Source organism: Plectrocnemia conspersa, unplaced genomic scaffold (assembly GCF_051122295.1).
Source record: "Plectrocnemia conspersa isolate PC_06_02 unplaced genomic scaffold, ASM5112229v1 ptg000014l, whole genome shotgun sequence".
Lineage (NCBI taxonomy): Eukaryota > Metazoa > Arthropoda > Insecta > Trichoptera > Polycentropodidae > Plectrocnemia > Plectrocnemia conspersa.
Window position 1 is genome coordinate 20,627,032 of NW_028277178.1, and position 16,216 is coordinate 20,643,247.

The following is a 16,216-nucleotide window of genomic DNA, read 5'->3' on the forward strand; positions in this document are numbered from 1 at the left end:
AAGTGATTCCGAGATCTTTAGTGGAAGTTTCTCCAGCTAAAACGTTTCCACCGATATCATAAGAATAATAAGAGAAAATAACACATCTTCATAGAGAATCTAAGTCACTCACACAAAAGTTCGCAATACATCGAATGCGTTAAAACAGTTTTATAACTGTCGTATTTATGTAATTTATGGCCCTCGAGAAGCTCCCGAAGGGATGAAACATTCTTACGGCAATCGGCCGCGATAGATTACGAATACGTTCAAATAACTCAGGAATAATCGAGTAAGATCATTTGAGTAACCGAAGTATGACAATATTTTCACTAATAACCTTTGACAAACTTTGTCGAAGGTTCTTTGAAAATCAATATATACGACGGCTATTTCTATTCTTGAATCAGGAGATTTCGTCATTGTATTGGTATAAGACATGAAAACGAAAACAAAATAAATATGCCAAAGACATAAATTTGCATAATTATTTCTAATTATTTAACAGGAGCGTCAAAATTGCGATTGGTCTATAGTTATTGATGCACAATTAGTCCCCCTTTTAGGAAATGATGTCATTTTAAGAATCACCAAAGATTAGGAAATGATGTCATTTTAAGAATCAGATCAAACATATGCGTTAGAGAAGATGTGAGACTGATTTGGCAAACATCCAAATCAGGCACAGAAAAATGACCCTTTTTCAACTTCTCAAAATCATATTTAAGATTAAAAACCAGTTATGAGTTATCATTGTCAGTTTATTTAGATTCGATCTACTTAGGTAGTATGAATTAGGGTGAAGTCAATGCTTCACACGCATAAGAGATTTTTATATAATTTACGATACATTGTTATTTATAAGCAAAATTGTTAGCCTTTGTTCAGTTTAAGAATCGCTGCTGCCTCTGGCAGTGGCGAATTTTTCAAGTGGTGTTTTGCAAAGGGTTGTATTTCACGGACGAACGCAACCCTTCGTGGCGCCGGCCAAGGGTTATGTCTGGCCCTCCAAATGGCGCACAATGGCTTCGACCGATTGGGGTCTAATCAAATTTAAACTGTGAATCATCCTACTACGAGTTTTTATACCATAAATGGAGAAATATTTGTTTCTCTACTAAATTCTTTAACGACGATTTAAGCAATACAATGATTTACTTCATTTGAATCAGAAATGAAATGTAAAAAAAAAATAACGAAATTAGTTATTAAGTGCTTTAAGTGAGACTTATAAGGTTAAAATGAACAATAGTTTTTAAGTCCACAAAATATATTTAAGTGTATAGTTAATATTGAAAAATAAATAAGGAAGTGTTCTAAATCAATTCCAAATTGAGTGACTTAAAAATATTACAATTAATTTCAGTGAAAAATGAATTTCATAAAAATATTTAGTACATGAAATAAAAATTAAACAACACTGGAGTTTTTAGAAACATATCAAGTTGCACATAATAAAAAACCCATTTTTAGTGCCTTTTTTTTAAATAATTATAAATTCAGAATTTAATTTATTACTTTGTGTAATAAATAATTGTCGAAAAACTGATTCAGTAGTTTTAGCAGGTGTTCAAAAGTTTTAAGGCATATCTACAAAGTTCTAAATAAGCAATAGTCTGAATGTGCAAGGTCCGGACTATATGGTGGATGTATTAAAAAAAAATTCTATTGACTAACTCTGCCTTTTCCTGTTAATTGATTATTTCAGTTAAGTTAACTTTTAGCAGTACTTAGTAAAATCGATAGTTTGATTTAGTAGCAGCTTGTAATATATGATACATATCCAATCGTACATAATCTTCTTTGGATAATGAAGCACAAAGCTCTTTTTATTGGCTTTTTTATATTTCTGTTGGATGCTTATTTTAATTTGAGAGCAGTATTCATAGTGGGCCTTTCAATATTAGCAATTTCTCACCCTTCTAAGATAGTGAAAATCTGTATCAAATTACATACATATATTTTCAGCAAACGGAATTCTTAATAAAGCAAAGTGTATTTTTGTACAAAAAATTTGAAATCTCTATGAAAAAAAATACATTTAGTAGAAAATGAATTTCTTTTGCAAGCTTAATGATTTCAGCGAAACAGATTCAATAAATAAAAATTATAACTCATATTTTGTATCATATTATTTTATCTCTGCGCGTATTACATATTGCGCGTTTGATATAACATAAAGCTCGTATACTTATGTGCATATTATAAGAAACGTTCATTAGGAAAAATTCACATTTAATATATTAGCCGCCAATGTCGAATCCAGCCTCCACAAAGAGCACAAGAGAGGCCGCGGAAAGAGCCCGAGCAACATCAAAGGATTGCCATGAATGTTTTATGAAGTTTGATGAAAATGAAAGCGCGGACTGGCTGCTCGCTCGCAAGTGAGCCACCGAGAGATGATAAAGTGAAAACACTCCACATCCTTCCCCTTTTCTCTCCTTTAAAAGCCTTCGACTGCGAGTTCTCATGGGCTTTCTCGGCGCAGGAAAAAAATGTGTAATCTACCATCCGTAAATGTTTGCAATAAGACGCCGAATTCGCACAAGCCGAAGGATCTATCTACTTTTAAAATATTTTCCAGCCACTTCTACATTTTTTTGGTATTTTTCTAGTTAATAATTTGCTAATGAAAAGCGAGAACGTTTCATCTAATATGGTGTCTATTGTTTTTTTTTTGAAATATTATGACACTCGGTGTATCTTTCATGCCGAAATATATCCTAGTTGTATCGTATCTATGATTTACAATTATTCGTAGTTTTCATCTATGGCAGTGATCTCCATACCTTTTGAACCGCGTATCCTTATGACGAAAATAATCATGAATTGTACCCCCTATTTTTTAGGAAATAAACGGAAATAATAAAAAAAAATATTTATTTTAAATGAAAAATAGTTTCTAACGTAATTGATAATTAAAAAAATATTTAATAAACAACATAGAATTTCCTTTGGTGATCACTGATCTATGGCATAGATTCTATGCAATATATGAATGTGTCGTCCGCAAGCAGATGTATTTTACATTTTTTTATATGAATAATTATATCATTAATATATAAGCAATAGCCCCAATTTAGATCCCTGTGGTACACCGTGAGATATTATTTTTCTTTGGGATACGCATAATTTATTATAACTTTTTGATTTATTTTTTTAAATAATTACTATACCAACTAAAAACTATTTCACTTATACCGTTATTCTCTAATTTCATTACCATTATTATTCTGTCTGTTATTTCGAAAGCTCTCTTGAAATCTAAGAAAACTACTTTAATGATTTTGTTTGTATCCTTGGCTAACAATCAATCATTTATAACTACATGTAATTTTATCTCAGTAGAATGTTTTTCTCTGAATCCTGATTGTTGTTCACATAGAATGTTTTGAGAAATAATGAAATCCTTGAATTGTTTGATTACTATTTTTCATTCGCATTTGATATACAGGGTAACATCACCTCAAACTATTTACTATTTTTGGTATAGGTATAATAGTAGCAATCTTCAAATTATCAGGTATTTCTCCTTCAAAGAGTGGTTTATTTACTAAATAATGTAATTTAATTCCTAGTATTTCCCAACTTTCTTAAATGTTATTTATATCTAATTCATAAATACTTGTTCCTTTTTCTAATTTACAAATTATGTTGTAAATTTCTTCTAAAGATACTGATTTAAATTCACTAAATTTTACATTCAATGTTTCATTATTGAATTGTACTAAATTATTAAACTAAGGTATTGAATCAGTGGCGTAGTTAGGGTATGTGCCGCCCAAGGCGATCCTTAAAATTGCCCCCCCCCCCATACATTTTTTGCAGGGGCATAAAATTAGCATTTCTTAAAATAATAAATTGGTTATTATTAAGCTCTTGTTATTCGTGGATTTATATATGTTTTAGTGCATTTAGGGTTAAGAACCACACTAGACGATCCCATCGCGAATATGCCGCCCCCAAGCTCCCCATTGCTACGCCACTGTATTGAATACACAATCTCTTCTATACTATCAATGTAGTATGAATTCATTTTTTCTATTATTATATGAGGATCTTTATATGTATATTTCCATTAATATCCATATATATTATATCGTTTCTCTGAGTAGAATTAATTATTTTTTTATTGTTTTCTGCATCTTATTTGGGTCATTTTATAAAAACTACATAAGAATAATCTCAACAATACACAATTAAGCGATAACAAATGTTAAGAAAACTGGACTTTTGTGTAATTGAAAAATATTATAATAAATATATGAAAGGTCAGTATTTATCTTCAGGTCAGTATTTATCATATTACCCTATATATCGGAAAACCAAAAAGTGAATGAAAAAATTCAGCTGTTTATTGAATCTTGTTGTCTATACCTATTGACTTGATGAGAAATGTAATCCAAAAGTATCGAAATCTTTGAAAAATCGCATCGCGAGTTGCATAACGAATGCCAATCATGGACATCGGTCTCCCGCTCGAAAGTCAAAGGATGGTCGTATAATTTATTTGGCACAAAAGGGCTCTTTGTGTGTCCCTTCGAGAAGAAGGGTATTTTTTGCATCAACCAGTCACTATCGGGGTGAGTTATTTCCCTTTTTTGAGTTGCATTTATGCGCACCAACTGGACATCGCATCTTTTGTTCAAATCGATATTTAACGTAAAGCAGAAACGGACTGGGGATATCCTTTACACTATATTAATATGTGTATAAATTTTTTTGATCGTTATACTTAGATAAAAAATTATAAATATTAAAAATATGTAAGTTTACAAATCTACTATGCTAAGTGCTCGCGCTTATACAAATAAATATAAATAAATTCACTTATCAGAATGGTGGGAACAATGTGACATAATTAAATCATATTTACACAAAAGTATAGCTATTTAATTTACACATGAGAATAAAACAAAATATTCAGTATATTTATATTACTTGTATGTATTATACATAAATATTTATTTTAACTACCAACTTTTAATGCAATGATTCTATTATATGGCATTATTATTTACCAATTCAGTTCTGTCTCTCAGCGTGCCGTCATTGGCGATGATCTATTCCTCACATGTTGCGCTATTCCATTGTTGAATCTTTAAAGGCTTTTGCCACTTTGCTTCTTTCGGGGCGCAACCCATTAGTGACCATGGCATTTATGGGTTACAGGAGCCACGTATTCTATTGTCTGTAATTTATATTCCTTGAACTATATAATAATGGCCAACTTCTGGACGTCTTGTGAGGACACATACATTTGCACATGTTCATACATATCTCTCCGGTGATAAATAAAAGATACGTACATGTTTGTAACCAACTTTCTAAAGGAAGCGTACGTTTGTTCGTTTTACAAAAAGGAACATCATTATTCATTATTAACGCCCCAGTGTAATTGAAGCTCGATTTGATTAATTATTAGTATTTTGTGACGTTTACGCTTCAAATGGACAGAAACTATCTTAATCGACTTTTTCACTACCAACCCTTCAATATAATACATGTATATACATAGTGCATATAATAAATTAATATCTACATATGCATATTTATAAAATTAATTGTTAATTTGTTAAGCTAATCTTCTAAGCGTTTTCAAAATATTTTATCATAAAAGTAATTTATCTGGACTTTTAAGATTTGCATATATGAACGGTGTGGCAATGACATAAAAGATCAGCTGTTCCTCGTTGATAATTATCCAGGAAATATCCTGGATTAATAAAATGTAACAGATTATGCGGCATTTCGTTAAAATATAGCACAAAGTTTTTTAACCTTTTATGTGCCTAGGTAATTTTGAGTGGTACGTCACCTCAATGTTATCTATTTTTAGAATTAAAAAAATATTTGTACCGTTTCCGGTCACTAGTTTACAATTTAAGTTCTAGAGTTGTCACAACAAACCATTTTATACAAAGTAAAAATTATTGCTATAGCTTCATCTAAATATATTTTGAAAAAAAATTAATTAGCAATTGCTATTAAAACTTACGTTCCTAATATTACAAAGACGTAATTTACTAGTGGCACCACTGTCGAAAAAAATCACATTAATTTTAGCCATTTTTAAGAAATCTATTCAAGTCGTTATAATCTTAAACGTTTCTCCATTGATGACTATATAAATAAATAATATTGTAATATTATTTCGTAGCGTAAGTGGTTCTTGGCAATACAATCGCGACGCGATTGAGCCCCGTACGTGGCTCATGGCATTAGAAAGGTTAATATCCTCGAATTTCTCGCTTCTTGCTATTTCGTATAATTATTATTTTACAGCTTATAAAACGTTAGATTGGTATTAAATTTGTCATTGACATCGATGACAAGGTTACTAAAAAATAAATTAGTGATACTTTTAGAGATACCGCTAATCTGTTTGATTTATAATAACAAAATTCCCTGCAGCTCAATAAATATATTGAACTTGTTAAAAAATCAAATTGAATTGAAAACTTAATGGGGTGCAATGAAATAATTATATTTTACATAATTACTGTTTATTAGTAATAATACATGATGTTTTTGAATTTTAAGGTTATTTTTTTAAATTATTGACTAACTGTTTTATTCTTTATTTGATTATTGCAGGTTTTTTTACATATTTTTTTTATGTATAAAACGAAATATAATCATTGAAAATGTTTTTTTTGCCCTTTATTGTAATAATAAAACGGTGAATTTGATATACATATAACTAATTTATTTCATAAATATTAAATAGGTCTTAACTATAATAGTTGTACGTTATAAGTTTTTAAAAATATATTTTTCCAATTATTTTCAGACATCTGTTGATAAATATGAACACTAGTTTATTAATATTTTGTAAATGTTAATATTTATTATTATTAATTAAATATTTAAATATTTTTTTTGCAATAAAAATAAAAATTGAAAAAAATAATATTTATTTTTAATTTATTATAGTAGTGTCATCTATTGTCAGAACAATTAAAAGTGCATCGGTAAAACAGAATGCATATGCATCGATATTGATCGGTCGGCTTAGTAGAGTTCTGTTTTGCGCACGTGTCATCGTGGCGTCCGTCTGCGGCATTTTGCGGATTTGAGTTTTTCCAACGTCAAAATCTGCAAAACATCATCATGCAAGCGCCAGCCGTGTTCATGGAGCTGTCGCTCGACGACCAGGTAATTAATTGCTCGCATTTCGCAACTACCTTATGGAGTCTAACCTCAAAATTCAATATGTTACTGTTTCCTTAATTATTGTCTCAATTATACGTTTATATATCGTTTAATAACAGGCTCAAGAATTGCGAAAGTACTTCAAGAGCCTCGGTGCTGAAATATCTGAAGAGAAATCGGCGAAAGGCGTCGAAGATGATCTTCATAAGATCGTCGGTGTTTGCGATACGTGTTTCAAAATTGGAAATGAAGAAGAAATCGACGCTATCCTCAATAGTATTGTTTCCATAATGGTTTCGGTAAGTGAATTTTAATTCAATTCCGTTGATTTTATGTACCAGTGTGAGTCAAATGAAAACCTTACATATTTAAATAACTTCTTGAGAGTCCACAATAATATGCAAAAGCCGTTGCACGTATTTCGCTAAAAAGCAGGGGTTTGTTTGTTACCAAAATTGAGCTGCGAAAAAAAATTCAGAAGGAATGGAAAAAATTGTCATCCACCTGCAAGTCATTAGTTGACAGTATGCCAAAAAGGGTTGCAGCTGTAATTACAGCTGAGGGTGTGTATTAATAAAGTAAAAATAAGCTTATAATAAACACTAAACAACCTTAATCGTTTTATTTTTTAAGTATAACACATTTATTGGGTTGCCACATTATTATGGCAGAAAATAAAAATTATATTGGGCATATGACATAAATGTCTTTGGACCTCTAATAGTTAATTAAAAATGTTATTACTGATTATAATACATTTATTGAGTAGAAAATTAGTCAGGGATTTTTTTTAATAATTCATTTATTAATTAATTATTTCAGATCATGTTGGAGAGAGGTGAGAATTTAATTCTCGCTTTTAGCGAAAAATTATCCAAAGCACCCGGTCAAAAGTTAGGCATGGTTGCCCTTCAATCGTAAGTTGCTTAATACTGATGATCCATAATTCCTTTTAATATTTATTTTCGTTTACTGTTTAATTGTATTTATTTTTATACAATAGAATTAAGAATATAATTTTACGAGCTTTATGTCGAGAACAATGTCACTTTAATGTTTGCCGTTTTCCACAAACGAAATTGCTTATTGCGTGAAATGGGGAAAAAATTGCCTAATTCGTGAAGTAGGCAAATTATCTCCTGAATGCGCATTGCACAGGGATTATTTTGCTTATTTCATACATTGATTTAAAATAGATAGTAGCACTCCTGTGGTGTTTTTTGTTACTAGACTAAATGTCATTACAGTGATGTTAATCTCCATTTTGAATACCAAAAAAGTCGAGAACTATAAATATGACGATGTGCATATATTTTCACGATTTATATAGTGGGTGTATGGTAGATTTTTAAACTCTTATGATGTAACTGTTGGACAGGTTAGGTGCTCGCGAGTGTTGGTCAGAACAGTGAACGCACTATGATTTGTTGCTGAAAGTTATTCACTGTTCTGACCAACGTTAACCTATCCAATAGTTACTTGAAAAACTTGTGATAATTAATAATTATTTTATTTCATTCAATTACAATATGCCAATCTCCTAGCACTAGTTGCACGACCAGATAAAGTATAAGTACATGGACCACTATTTTTAACGGCAAAAAATTTGGACCCTTCAATAAATGTGACATTTTACAATTGTCGAAAATGACATCGGCTCAGTTCAAAAAATCAATACTGGAGCGCTAGTATCTCATTGGCTTAATGCATGCATAATTTGGACATGCACTTTTCATGAATTAGACAATTTTTTGCATATTTCACGCAATGGGCGATTTCATCGATATTTATATTTAGACTTCATATTAAAAACATCTTATAGAACACATTATTATAATAATGAAGATATTCTTTCTAATGTCTCATAATATTTTTTATGAAATTGCAATTATGATTCAATGTTATTTTAGGCTTTGGAGATTATATAAAAATTTAGAGGCAAAGTCTCCTCTTCGCTATCACGTATATTACCACGTGATCGGAATCGCTTCCCGGATCGGACAAGTCAAAGAAGTTTTCACAGGCGTCGAACAATTGAAGAAAGAATTTTCCGCATGTCCTCCATCTTCCGAACAAATGCAAAAGTTGTATAGACTCCTCCATGACGTCCTCAAGGATACGAACAGGTATTTATCATAATGTAGAATATGCTAATATGTAATATCGATAAAAAAAAGTAAAAATTTATTTGTAAATCCGTTAGCGAATTGGCTTCCAAAGTTATGATCGAATTACTCGGCACATACACGTCAGAAAATGCATCATACGCTCGCGAAGACGCTATAAAATGCATCGTTACAGCTTTAGCCGATCCCAATACTTTCCTTCTCGATCCATTGTTGTCTTTGAAACCCGTGAGATTCTTGGAAGGAGAACTCATACACGATTTGTTGTCTATATTCGTATCGGAAAAGCTATCTAGCTATCAACAATTTTATAATGATCACAAAGAATTCGTACAAAACCAAGGTTTGTATTTGTTTTATATTTTATAAATCCAATAATATGGTTCTATAAGTATATTATTTAATACAATAGGCTTAAATCACGAGAAAAACATGAAAAAGATGCGATTATTATCGTTCATGCAGCTCGCTGAAAGCAATCCGGAAATGTCTTTTGAATTGATTCAAAGTGAATTGCAATTGAAGGAAGATGAAGTTGAAGCTTTTATTATTGAAGGTATAAACATATAATTATTCGGATTTAATTTTTCATATAAAATTTTATTAACTTATGCTTTTTTTCAAGTTTTGAAAACTAAATTGGTGCGAGCTCGTATGGACGAGTCTTTGAAGAAGGTCCATGTTTCAAGTACAATGCACAGAACGTTCGGAAAGCCCCAATGGCAACAATTGAGAGATTTGCTGTATTTGTGGAGAACAAACCTAAATGGAATACAGGAAGGAATGAAGAACGTCGTCGCAGCCCAACAAGAATTGATAGCTCAACAACAAAAAGTTCTTTGAACTTGATTTAAATAATTGTCACCTAAAGTATTTAACAATATTGTCTCAATATAATTTTTATTGATGATCTTGGCATTTTTTATTACTAATTTAATTTATTTCCCAACAGTCATTTATTATAAAAAAATAAAACACGTTGATGGCCATTTGTTGTGTTTAGGTGATTTAATGCAAACATGCTTTCCATCAATACTGTATACACAATTTGGCATATTCCAATTCTAGAAATCGGCTTCAATCTTCTTAAAATCGTTACACGTAGGAAAAGACATTGCAATTGGCGTTCATTTTTCTCAGCGGGTTTAAATCTGCTTTATGATTCTTGAAATGTAACTGCCCGAAATTCTATAAGATTATGATAGTGATGCATGGCTTTCTCTCGTTGCAAGGAACCTGAAACGAATGATTTTATAAATAATCTGTGGTGCTGTTGCTTACGCTTCTTTATACATTGTATTAATAAAAAAATAAAATATTGTTATAGCTGAGATTTTTAAAAGCCGGTGGAAGAATATAAGATACATACACATGACAAAAAAAGAAGATGAAATACTGTACAGGATCTGCAGCCTCTAAAAATCCAAGATACAAATTCCAAACATACTGTAGAATGAGTTTTTGAAAAACGTGCAAAAAGAAAGACAAAGTGTAACTAACATTGTAGATACTGGTAGTTCCAACATATTACTACCGGATGAATATAGTGCCCAAAAATCTCAACAAAACCATGTTAATAATTCTCCCCTATCAGAATCGGATAGGCAGTCAGCTGATAATCCAACTAATGTGGAATACGATAATCCAATTAATGCCGATTACGTCCAGAAACGAGATGAAGCTCAACCAATGTCACAAAATGCAGCATTTCATAAAAAAGATGACGCAGATGAGTTGAGATCATTTGCGACACATCAAAAATGTGTTGAAAAAACTCACACCGCTTTTGCACATTCGTACAAAAGAGTTGTTTGACGAATGTACTTACAAAGTACGAAATGATGGTAGTAGATCCTTCATATTTACCCAACATATAGCACTTCAAGTGCATCGCCGTCTGCCCAGCAATTCTAGTTCTTCTTCGAGGGAATGGACAGTCCACATTTAGTTATGAATCTCGCACCAACTAGATTCAGCTTGACACAGAGGCAGCGAACCATTGCGTACTCCTCTATAAACAGAAGTGTGTCAGAGCAAAATGTGGAACCTGCAGATGTAACCCTGCTACAAATACTGGATCTTGTTTACTTTCATCGAAATAATAGTAGTGCTTTTGAGCGAGAATTAATGTTTCCAATAATATGCATATTTATATATTTATATTAATTACTTACTTTAGTGAGAAATATTTTATTCCTCTGGACTAATAGCTCCTTAAGTTTGTGTTAAAGATTGTTGTAAATTAAGGACAAAGTTAAATCGGCAATATTGTCTAAATTTATCCAAACCAAGTACATTTTTATCAATGTTTTGTAAAATCCTTCCCTTCTGCTTTTAATTATATTGGGTTCGTAGGTTTTCTCTTTAAATGAAAGTAATATAATTATATATCATCATTTTCTTCCTCCAAGTATATTTTGAATATTTGCAGGCACTGATCCACCCATTGTAATAGAGAGCATACGCGAAACTGGCTGATTCAAGCAAGTAGTACCGCATGATGCGTAGGATGAAGTCAACGATGCATCATGCGACTGTCGCACCGCGATCGGTGCAAGATGCAAACCGTACTGCTCGGGATCCTACCTTTATTGTTATATTATAGTGCATTAATGATATACGGTACTAATGGCAATTGGTTCCCACCATTCTGATTCAAAATTTCAAGTAAACATAAAAAAGTCTCAAGATCATGTGATATATTCATTGTCACTAAAGGCAACATTGAAAATGTGTAGTTTGCGGACTTGTCTGTAAAGAAAGTTCATCAATGAATTGATAAAAATGTTGCATGTGAATTAAACAAGAGATGAAAAAGAACTATATTAATCTAGATTGTATTATAACTTAATTTCAACGAATTACAGTGAACAACAACTTTTTTTATTTTTTGTAAAGCTAACAATTTAAACTGTCTATGTATCGCTTTGTTAATAATAACTTATTAAGTCATAAGTATATGTGCAATATTAGTTAGGCTACTATAATTCATTTTTTTAATACATAAATTTCTAGCATATTATTAAGACAATGACTTCCAAATATGTATATCGAATTAACCAGTTCTTTCCACGAAGCTTCATATTGTGTGCTTATGAGAGCCAGTTCATCGTCTGTTATTATCTTCATAGTTTAATAATTCTCTATTTTGACTTTTAAGTCATGAGGTATTGAAATATTATAGGCGGTGCTTGGGTGACATTGGCTTGACGGCTTCTTTCGAGTGGCAACCCCAATTTCCAATCCGACTGCCCGAAAGCCGAGTGTAGTTGTGTGCGTGAATGCGTACGCGGCTTAGCGACGGTGCTGCCCTCAAGTGTCAATCGTGCGCAACTTGAAACGTCAAATTCGTGTAATTGCATGCTTGCGAACATTTGCCTTTGAAAATCGCCACTGAGTAAATGTATTTCAAAATGTATCGTAACTGCTCAAATAGAAGTTCATATTTTCATTAACCTTCATCCGTTTCTCAAATAGAATATACAGTTTAGTACCTCGGCTCTTTTTCGACCCATTTAAATATATTTACTCAACACAGTAAAAATGGTTATTTAATTTTTTATTTTAAGCGCCTAAGCATTGTTATAAGTAAGCAACATAAATAACGCTGTGTTATGTCCCACCCTTATTGTTACATTATTGATACTATTGTTTGATGTGAACGAACTTTGTATGTGTTATCATTAAATACCAATCAAGTGTAATTACATGTACTTTATATAATGAAATAGTAATTAACTAATAATATTTTAATTAAGAAAGAATGTAATGTATAAAAGGAGATGTTCTCTCCATACATGGCCAGTTGCAGCCAGTTGCAATTAATCGCAGGAAGTCGCAGACAGTCTAAAGACAGTCAGACAAAACTGAACTCATTATGGAGATTTAGCCAAGCGATCTCTCAGGTTTAAATTGTATTATATAATTTTATTCTATATTTTATATTATGTATATTTACTTCTTTTAACCATTTTTCTTATGTTCATATGAAATATATTTCTAAATTGTTATGTGTGTATTTTGTAACAATCCTGTGAAACTAGTTGGGATCCCGAGTTATAAAAACTGTTGTGTCGTTGGACTGATCCGGCGACACGGCAGCTGCTTTCGAGAAACTACCATCCCAAGACTCCGCTTAAAATGTCACGACCCCGACTCCAAAGCCCTAGTTCATGGCGTATATGAATCAATTCATTCGTTATTAATTTAATACAAATATTTTTTCAATATTTACATTGTAATCCATAATTATAGTTATAGCATCTACTTATTTTTTTGGCTACATTGAAGAAATCAATTGATGAAGTATAAGGATAGTTTGAAACAAATCAAAGAATCGTTCAGTTTTCAATTTTTTATTTTATCCGCTGATTCTACAATAATTATCAGAAAGAATCAGCAAAGAAAACTGATAATGACAGGACATATAAAAACAAAATGAAAAAAATGCATACATACGTACATTAATGTGCTGCCCCATGTGACTTTCCATTAGGTTTATTATTTTTAATATTAAAACTTAAATTATGCAACCGCTTCAAACGTTTTATTTTTAATTTATTTGAAAGTGCTGGGCGACCAGAAGCTACAACTGAGTTGCCCCTGGTTATACCTATCCTTCGCCTACTAATGGCCGTTGGTTGAACTTTAATTTTGGCACCAGAATTACGTTTAATTCTATTTTTATTATCAGTAGCTACTTTTTTAAAAGCGTCCTGAATTTTTTTGGCCAAATCAGGATCAAATACTCCCTTCATTGATGCAAAACAATTATTTTTAAGATCTAAAAAAAAATCGGCAAATTTTTCTTTCATGTCTACATTTAAGTTGTTATCAATTGAAACTATTTCTTTCTCTTCATTTAATTTAAAATCCCCATCAGCAATGGATATGTCACATGGAGCAATATTAATGCTGCTGCTGCTGCTGCTGCTGCTGCTACTAGCTGTAATAGAATCACAAATATCAGGCAGCGGTATAAATAATTCAATTGGCGGAGTCTTTTTGATCTCTTCAGATGGAGGAAAACAAGATGACGTCTCTGCGTTTATTATTGGGTGACTATGTTCTCCGATAAATTGTATTATTGTTTGATATCCGTCCTTAAAATTTAAACAGAATTCATATCATATATGTATAAATATGAATCATATATCAAAAGGAAAAACCATATTGAAATTACCTTCAGATATTTATCACGCCTCATTGTGTCACAAGTCACCTTTTTGACAAGAACGTCTATTTCAGCTTTGCAATACAAATTTTTTGATTTTCCATGCGTTGTTTTTGAAGGGTCAAGTTTGCAGGTTTGGGAATGATGACATATTTTCCTAATGCTACAATAATTATGTATGTGTATAAGAACTGTTATCTATATTATTAGTTTAATTAGAGTACTTACTGTGAAATATATCTTGTGGGGTTTTTTTTCATACTCTTACAGTTCCAACTTGTTCTGGATAACGCACTGTATTCTTTTATCCAGCGCTCCGCTTCCTCGTTAGTCTTTATATCACATCGAAAAGTTTTAGTGTCAACCTCGACGTAGTTAAAAGATTTAGGAAAATGTTCCATCGTGGTAGTTATTTATTAAGCAAATGACGCCCACGCGTAAACAACCGTTACAAGCAAACGACAATGCACTCGATTGACATTTGAGGGCAGCACCGTCGCTAAGCCGCGTACGCACGCACGCACGCACGCACACAACTACACTCGGTTTTCGGGTAGTCGGATTGCCCGCCTTGAACATTTTTCAGGCCCGCGAGATTCTTTACAATGTACGTTTAGTATCATTATTATTATATTATCTATGTTTACATGTAAGAATAATAGTAAACACATAATAATAACTCATTATGTTTCAATTTTTCACTCCAAAAATATGTCTATAGTGTATCTAAGGGCTTATTTACAAGCTGCCAGTTGCTGGCATGCCAGCTGGAAATTGACTGGCGGGTCACTGGCACGCGACGACTGGCATTCCAGTCCACTGGCGCCTTACCATTTACACAGTGCCAGCAAGTTATAGAATTATTGCTGCGAAAAAGCGCTACTCACCTTGCGCCAGTACGGTAGTGTGGTGGAAAGAGGAACTGGCGTGCCAGCAAAACAAAAGTATTTGTTCTGTTGGCGCTGCCAGCTGCTGGCATGCCAGTGGCGCACTGGCTTCTCCAGTGACTGGCGTTAAGCGTTTACATGGTGTTTTTTTGTTTGTTTTTGTTTACATGATGGCATCCAGTGACTAGCAACGTCGACTGGCGCGCCGACTGGCATCGTGTAAATCAGCCTTAATTGCCACTCGTCGCCAAATATGTATTATTTAAAGCAGGATATATATTTATTCTGGAATTTTCTCTTCGTAATGTTACTCTTACAGGTTTGAGAAATAATATTATGAAATTAAAAAATCATTATTTTGTAATGCTTATGTTTTAACACCTTACTCGAGAAGAAGTTGAGGTTCTATCTGTTCACCTGCTAAATTTATCCTTTTAGGAAAACTAAATTAACAGAGAAGAATCAATGAAAAGTCAACATCTACCTTTAAAAACGTTTATTCATAGAATCGCCGTCGGTTTACTTACAATAATTCCACCGAGTAGAATCGCATATCCACGACTGTCGGATGACGGCTCTGGTCAATGAGTTGCTACTGGCCTGCCATGGCTGTTGGCCATGTTGCAAATAAATCAGTACAGCATTTTTTGGTTTTTAATCAAAACATATTTTCATATGTAATATTAGGTTACAACCCTAAATTTAAAGGCAGGCTGTATGATGACTGTGTAACCAGAGTCACACTTGCCATACGTGTGGGGTACACGGGCAGCCGATTTTGGCGGAGTCTATTTCATAATCCTTAAAAATTATACAATTTTTATTCTTGTGGAATTATAGTTCTAGTTTCCAATTTATTTGCTTAAATCTCGAAAAAAATTCAAACCGTTACACGA

The 16,216-nt window shown here is 32.2% G+C and overlaps 1 protein-coding gene and 1 long non-coding RNA gene across 5 annotated transcripts; one reads left to right on the forward strand and one right to left on the reverse strand.

Moving 5' to 3' along the window:
• Nucleotides 1-6,979: 6,979 nt before the first annotated feature.
• On the forward strand, nucleotides 6,980-10,170 carry eIF3m (eukaryotic translation initiation factor 3 subunit m). The gene is made up of 7 exons (XM_088204196.1): nucleotides 6,980-7,137; nucleotides 7,254-7,433; nucleotides 7,957-8,051; nucleotides 9,045-9,260; nucleotides 9,338-9,603; nucleotides 9,673-9,816; nucleotides 9,886-10,170. Exons 1-7 carry the CDS (start codon nucleotides 7,093-7,095, stop codon nucleotides 10,101-10,103), a joined length of 1,164 nt encoding a protein of 387 aa, XP_088060322.1. The 5' UTR covers nucleotides 6,980-7,092; the 3' UTR covers nucleotides 10,104-10,170.
• Nucleotides 10,171-10,249: 79 nt separating this feature from the next.
• Nucleotides 10,250-15,468, reverse strand: LOC148226490 (uncharacterized). 4 transcript variants are annotated; one of them, XR_015812303.1, is made up of 5 exons: nucleotides 14,662-15,468; nucleotides 14,443-14,596; nucleotides 11,435-14,362; nucleotides 11,127-11,333; nucleotides 10,250-10,496 (listed from the first exon to the last, which is right to left on the reverse strand). It is a non-coding gene; the product is annotated as an uncharacterized LOC148226490 (long non-coding RNA). The 4 variants fall into 4 exon arrangements; XR_015812304.1 differs by having other exon boundaries at nucleotides 11,127-11,271; nucleotides 14,662-15,467; XR_015812302.1 differs by having other exon boundaries at nucleotides 11,127-14,362.
• Nucleotides 15,469-16,216: the final 748 nt, after the last annotated feature.

Coding starts and splice junctions, on each gene's coding strand:
- eIF3m (XM_088204196.1), top strand. CDS start 7,093: ATGCAAGCGCCAGCCGTGTTCATGGAGCTGTCGCTCGACGACCAG. Junction 7,138..7,253: donor AGCTGTCGCTCGACGACCAG/GTAATTAATTGC, acceptor GTTTAATAACAG/GCTCAAGAATTGCGAAAGTA. Junction 9,817..9,885: donor TGAAGCTTTTATTATTGAAG/GTATAAACATAT, acceptor CTTTTTTTCAAG/TTTTGAAAACTAAATTGGTG.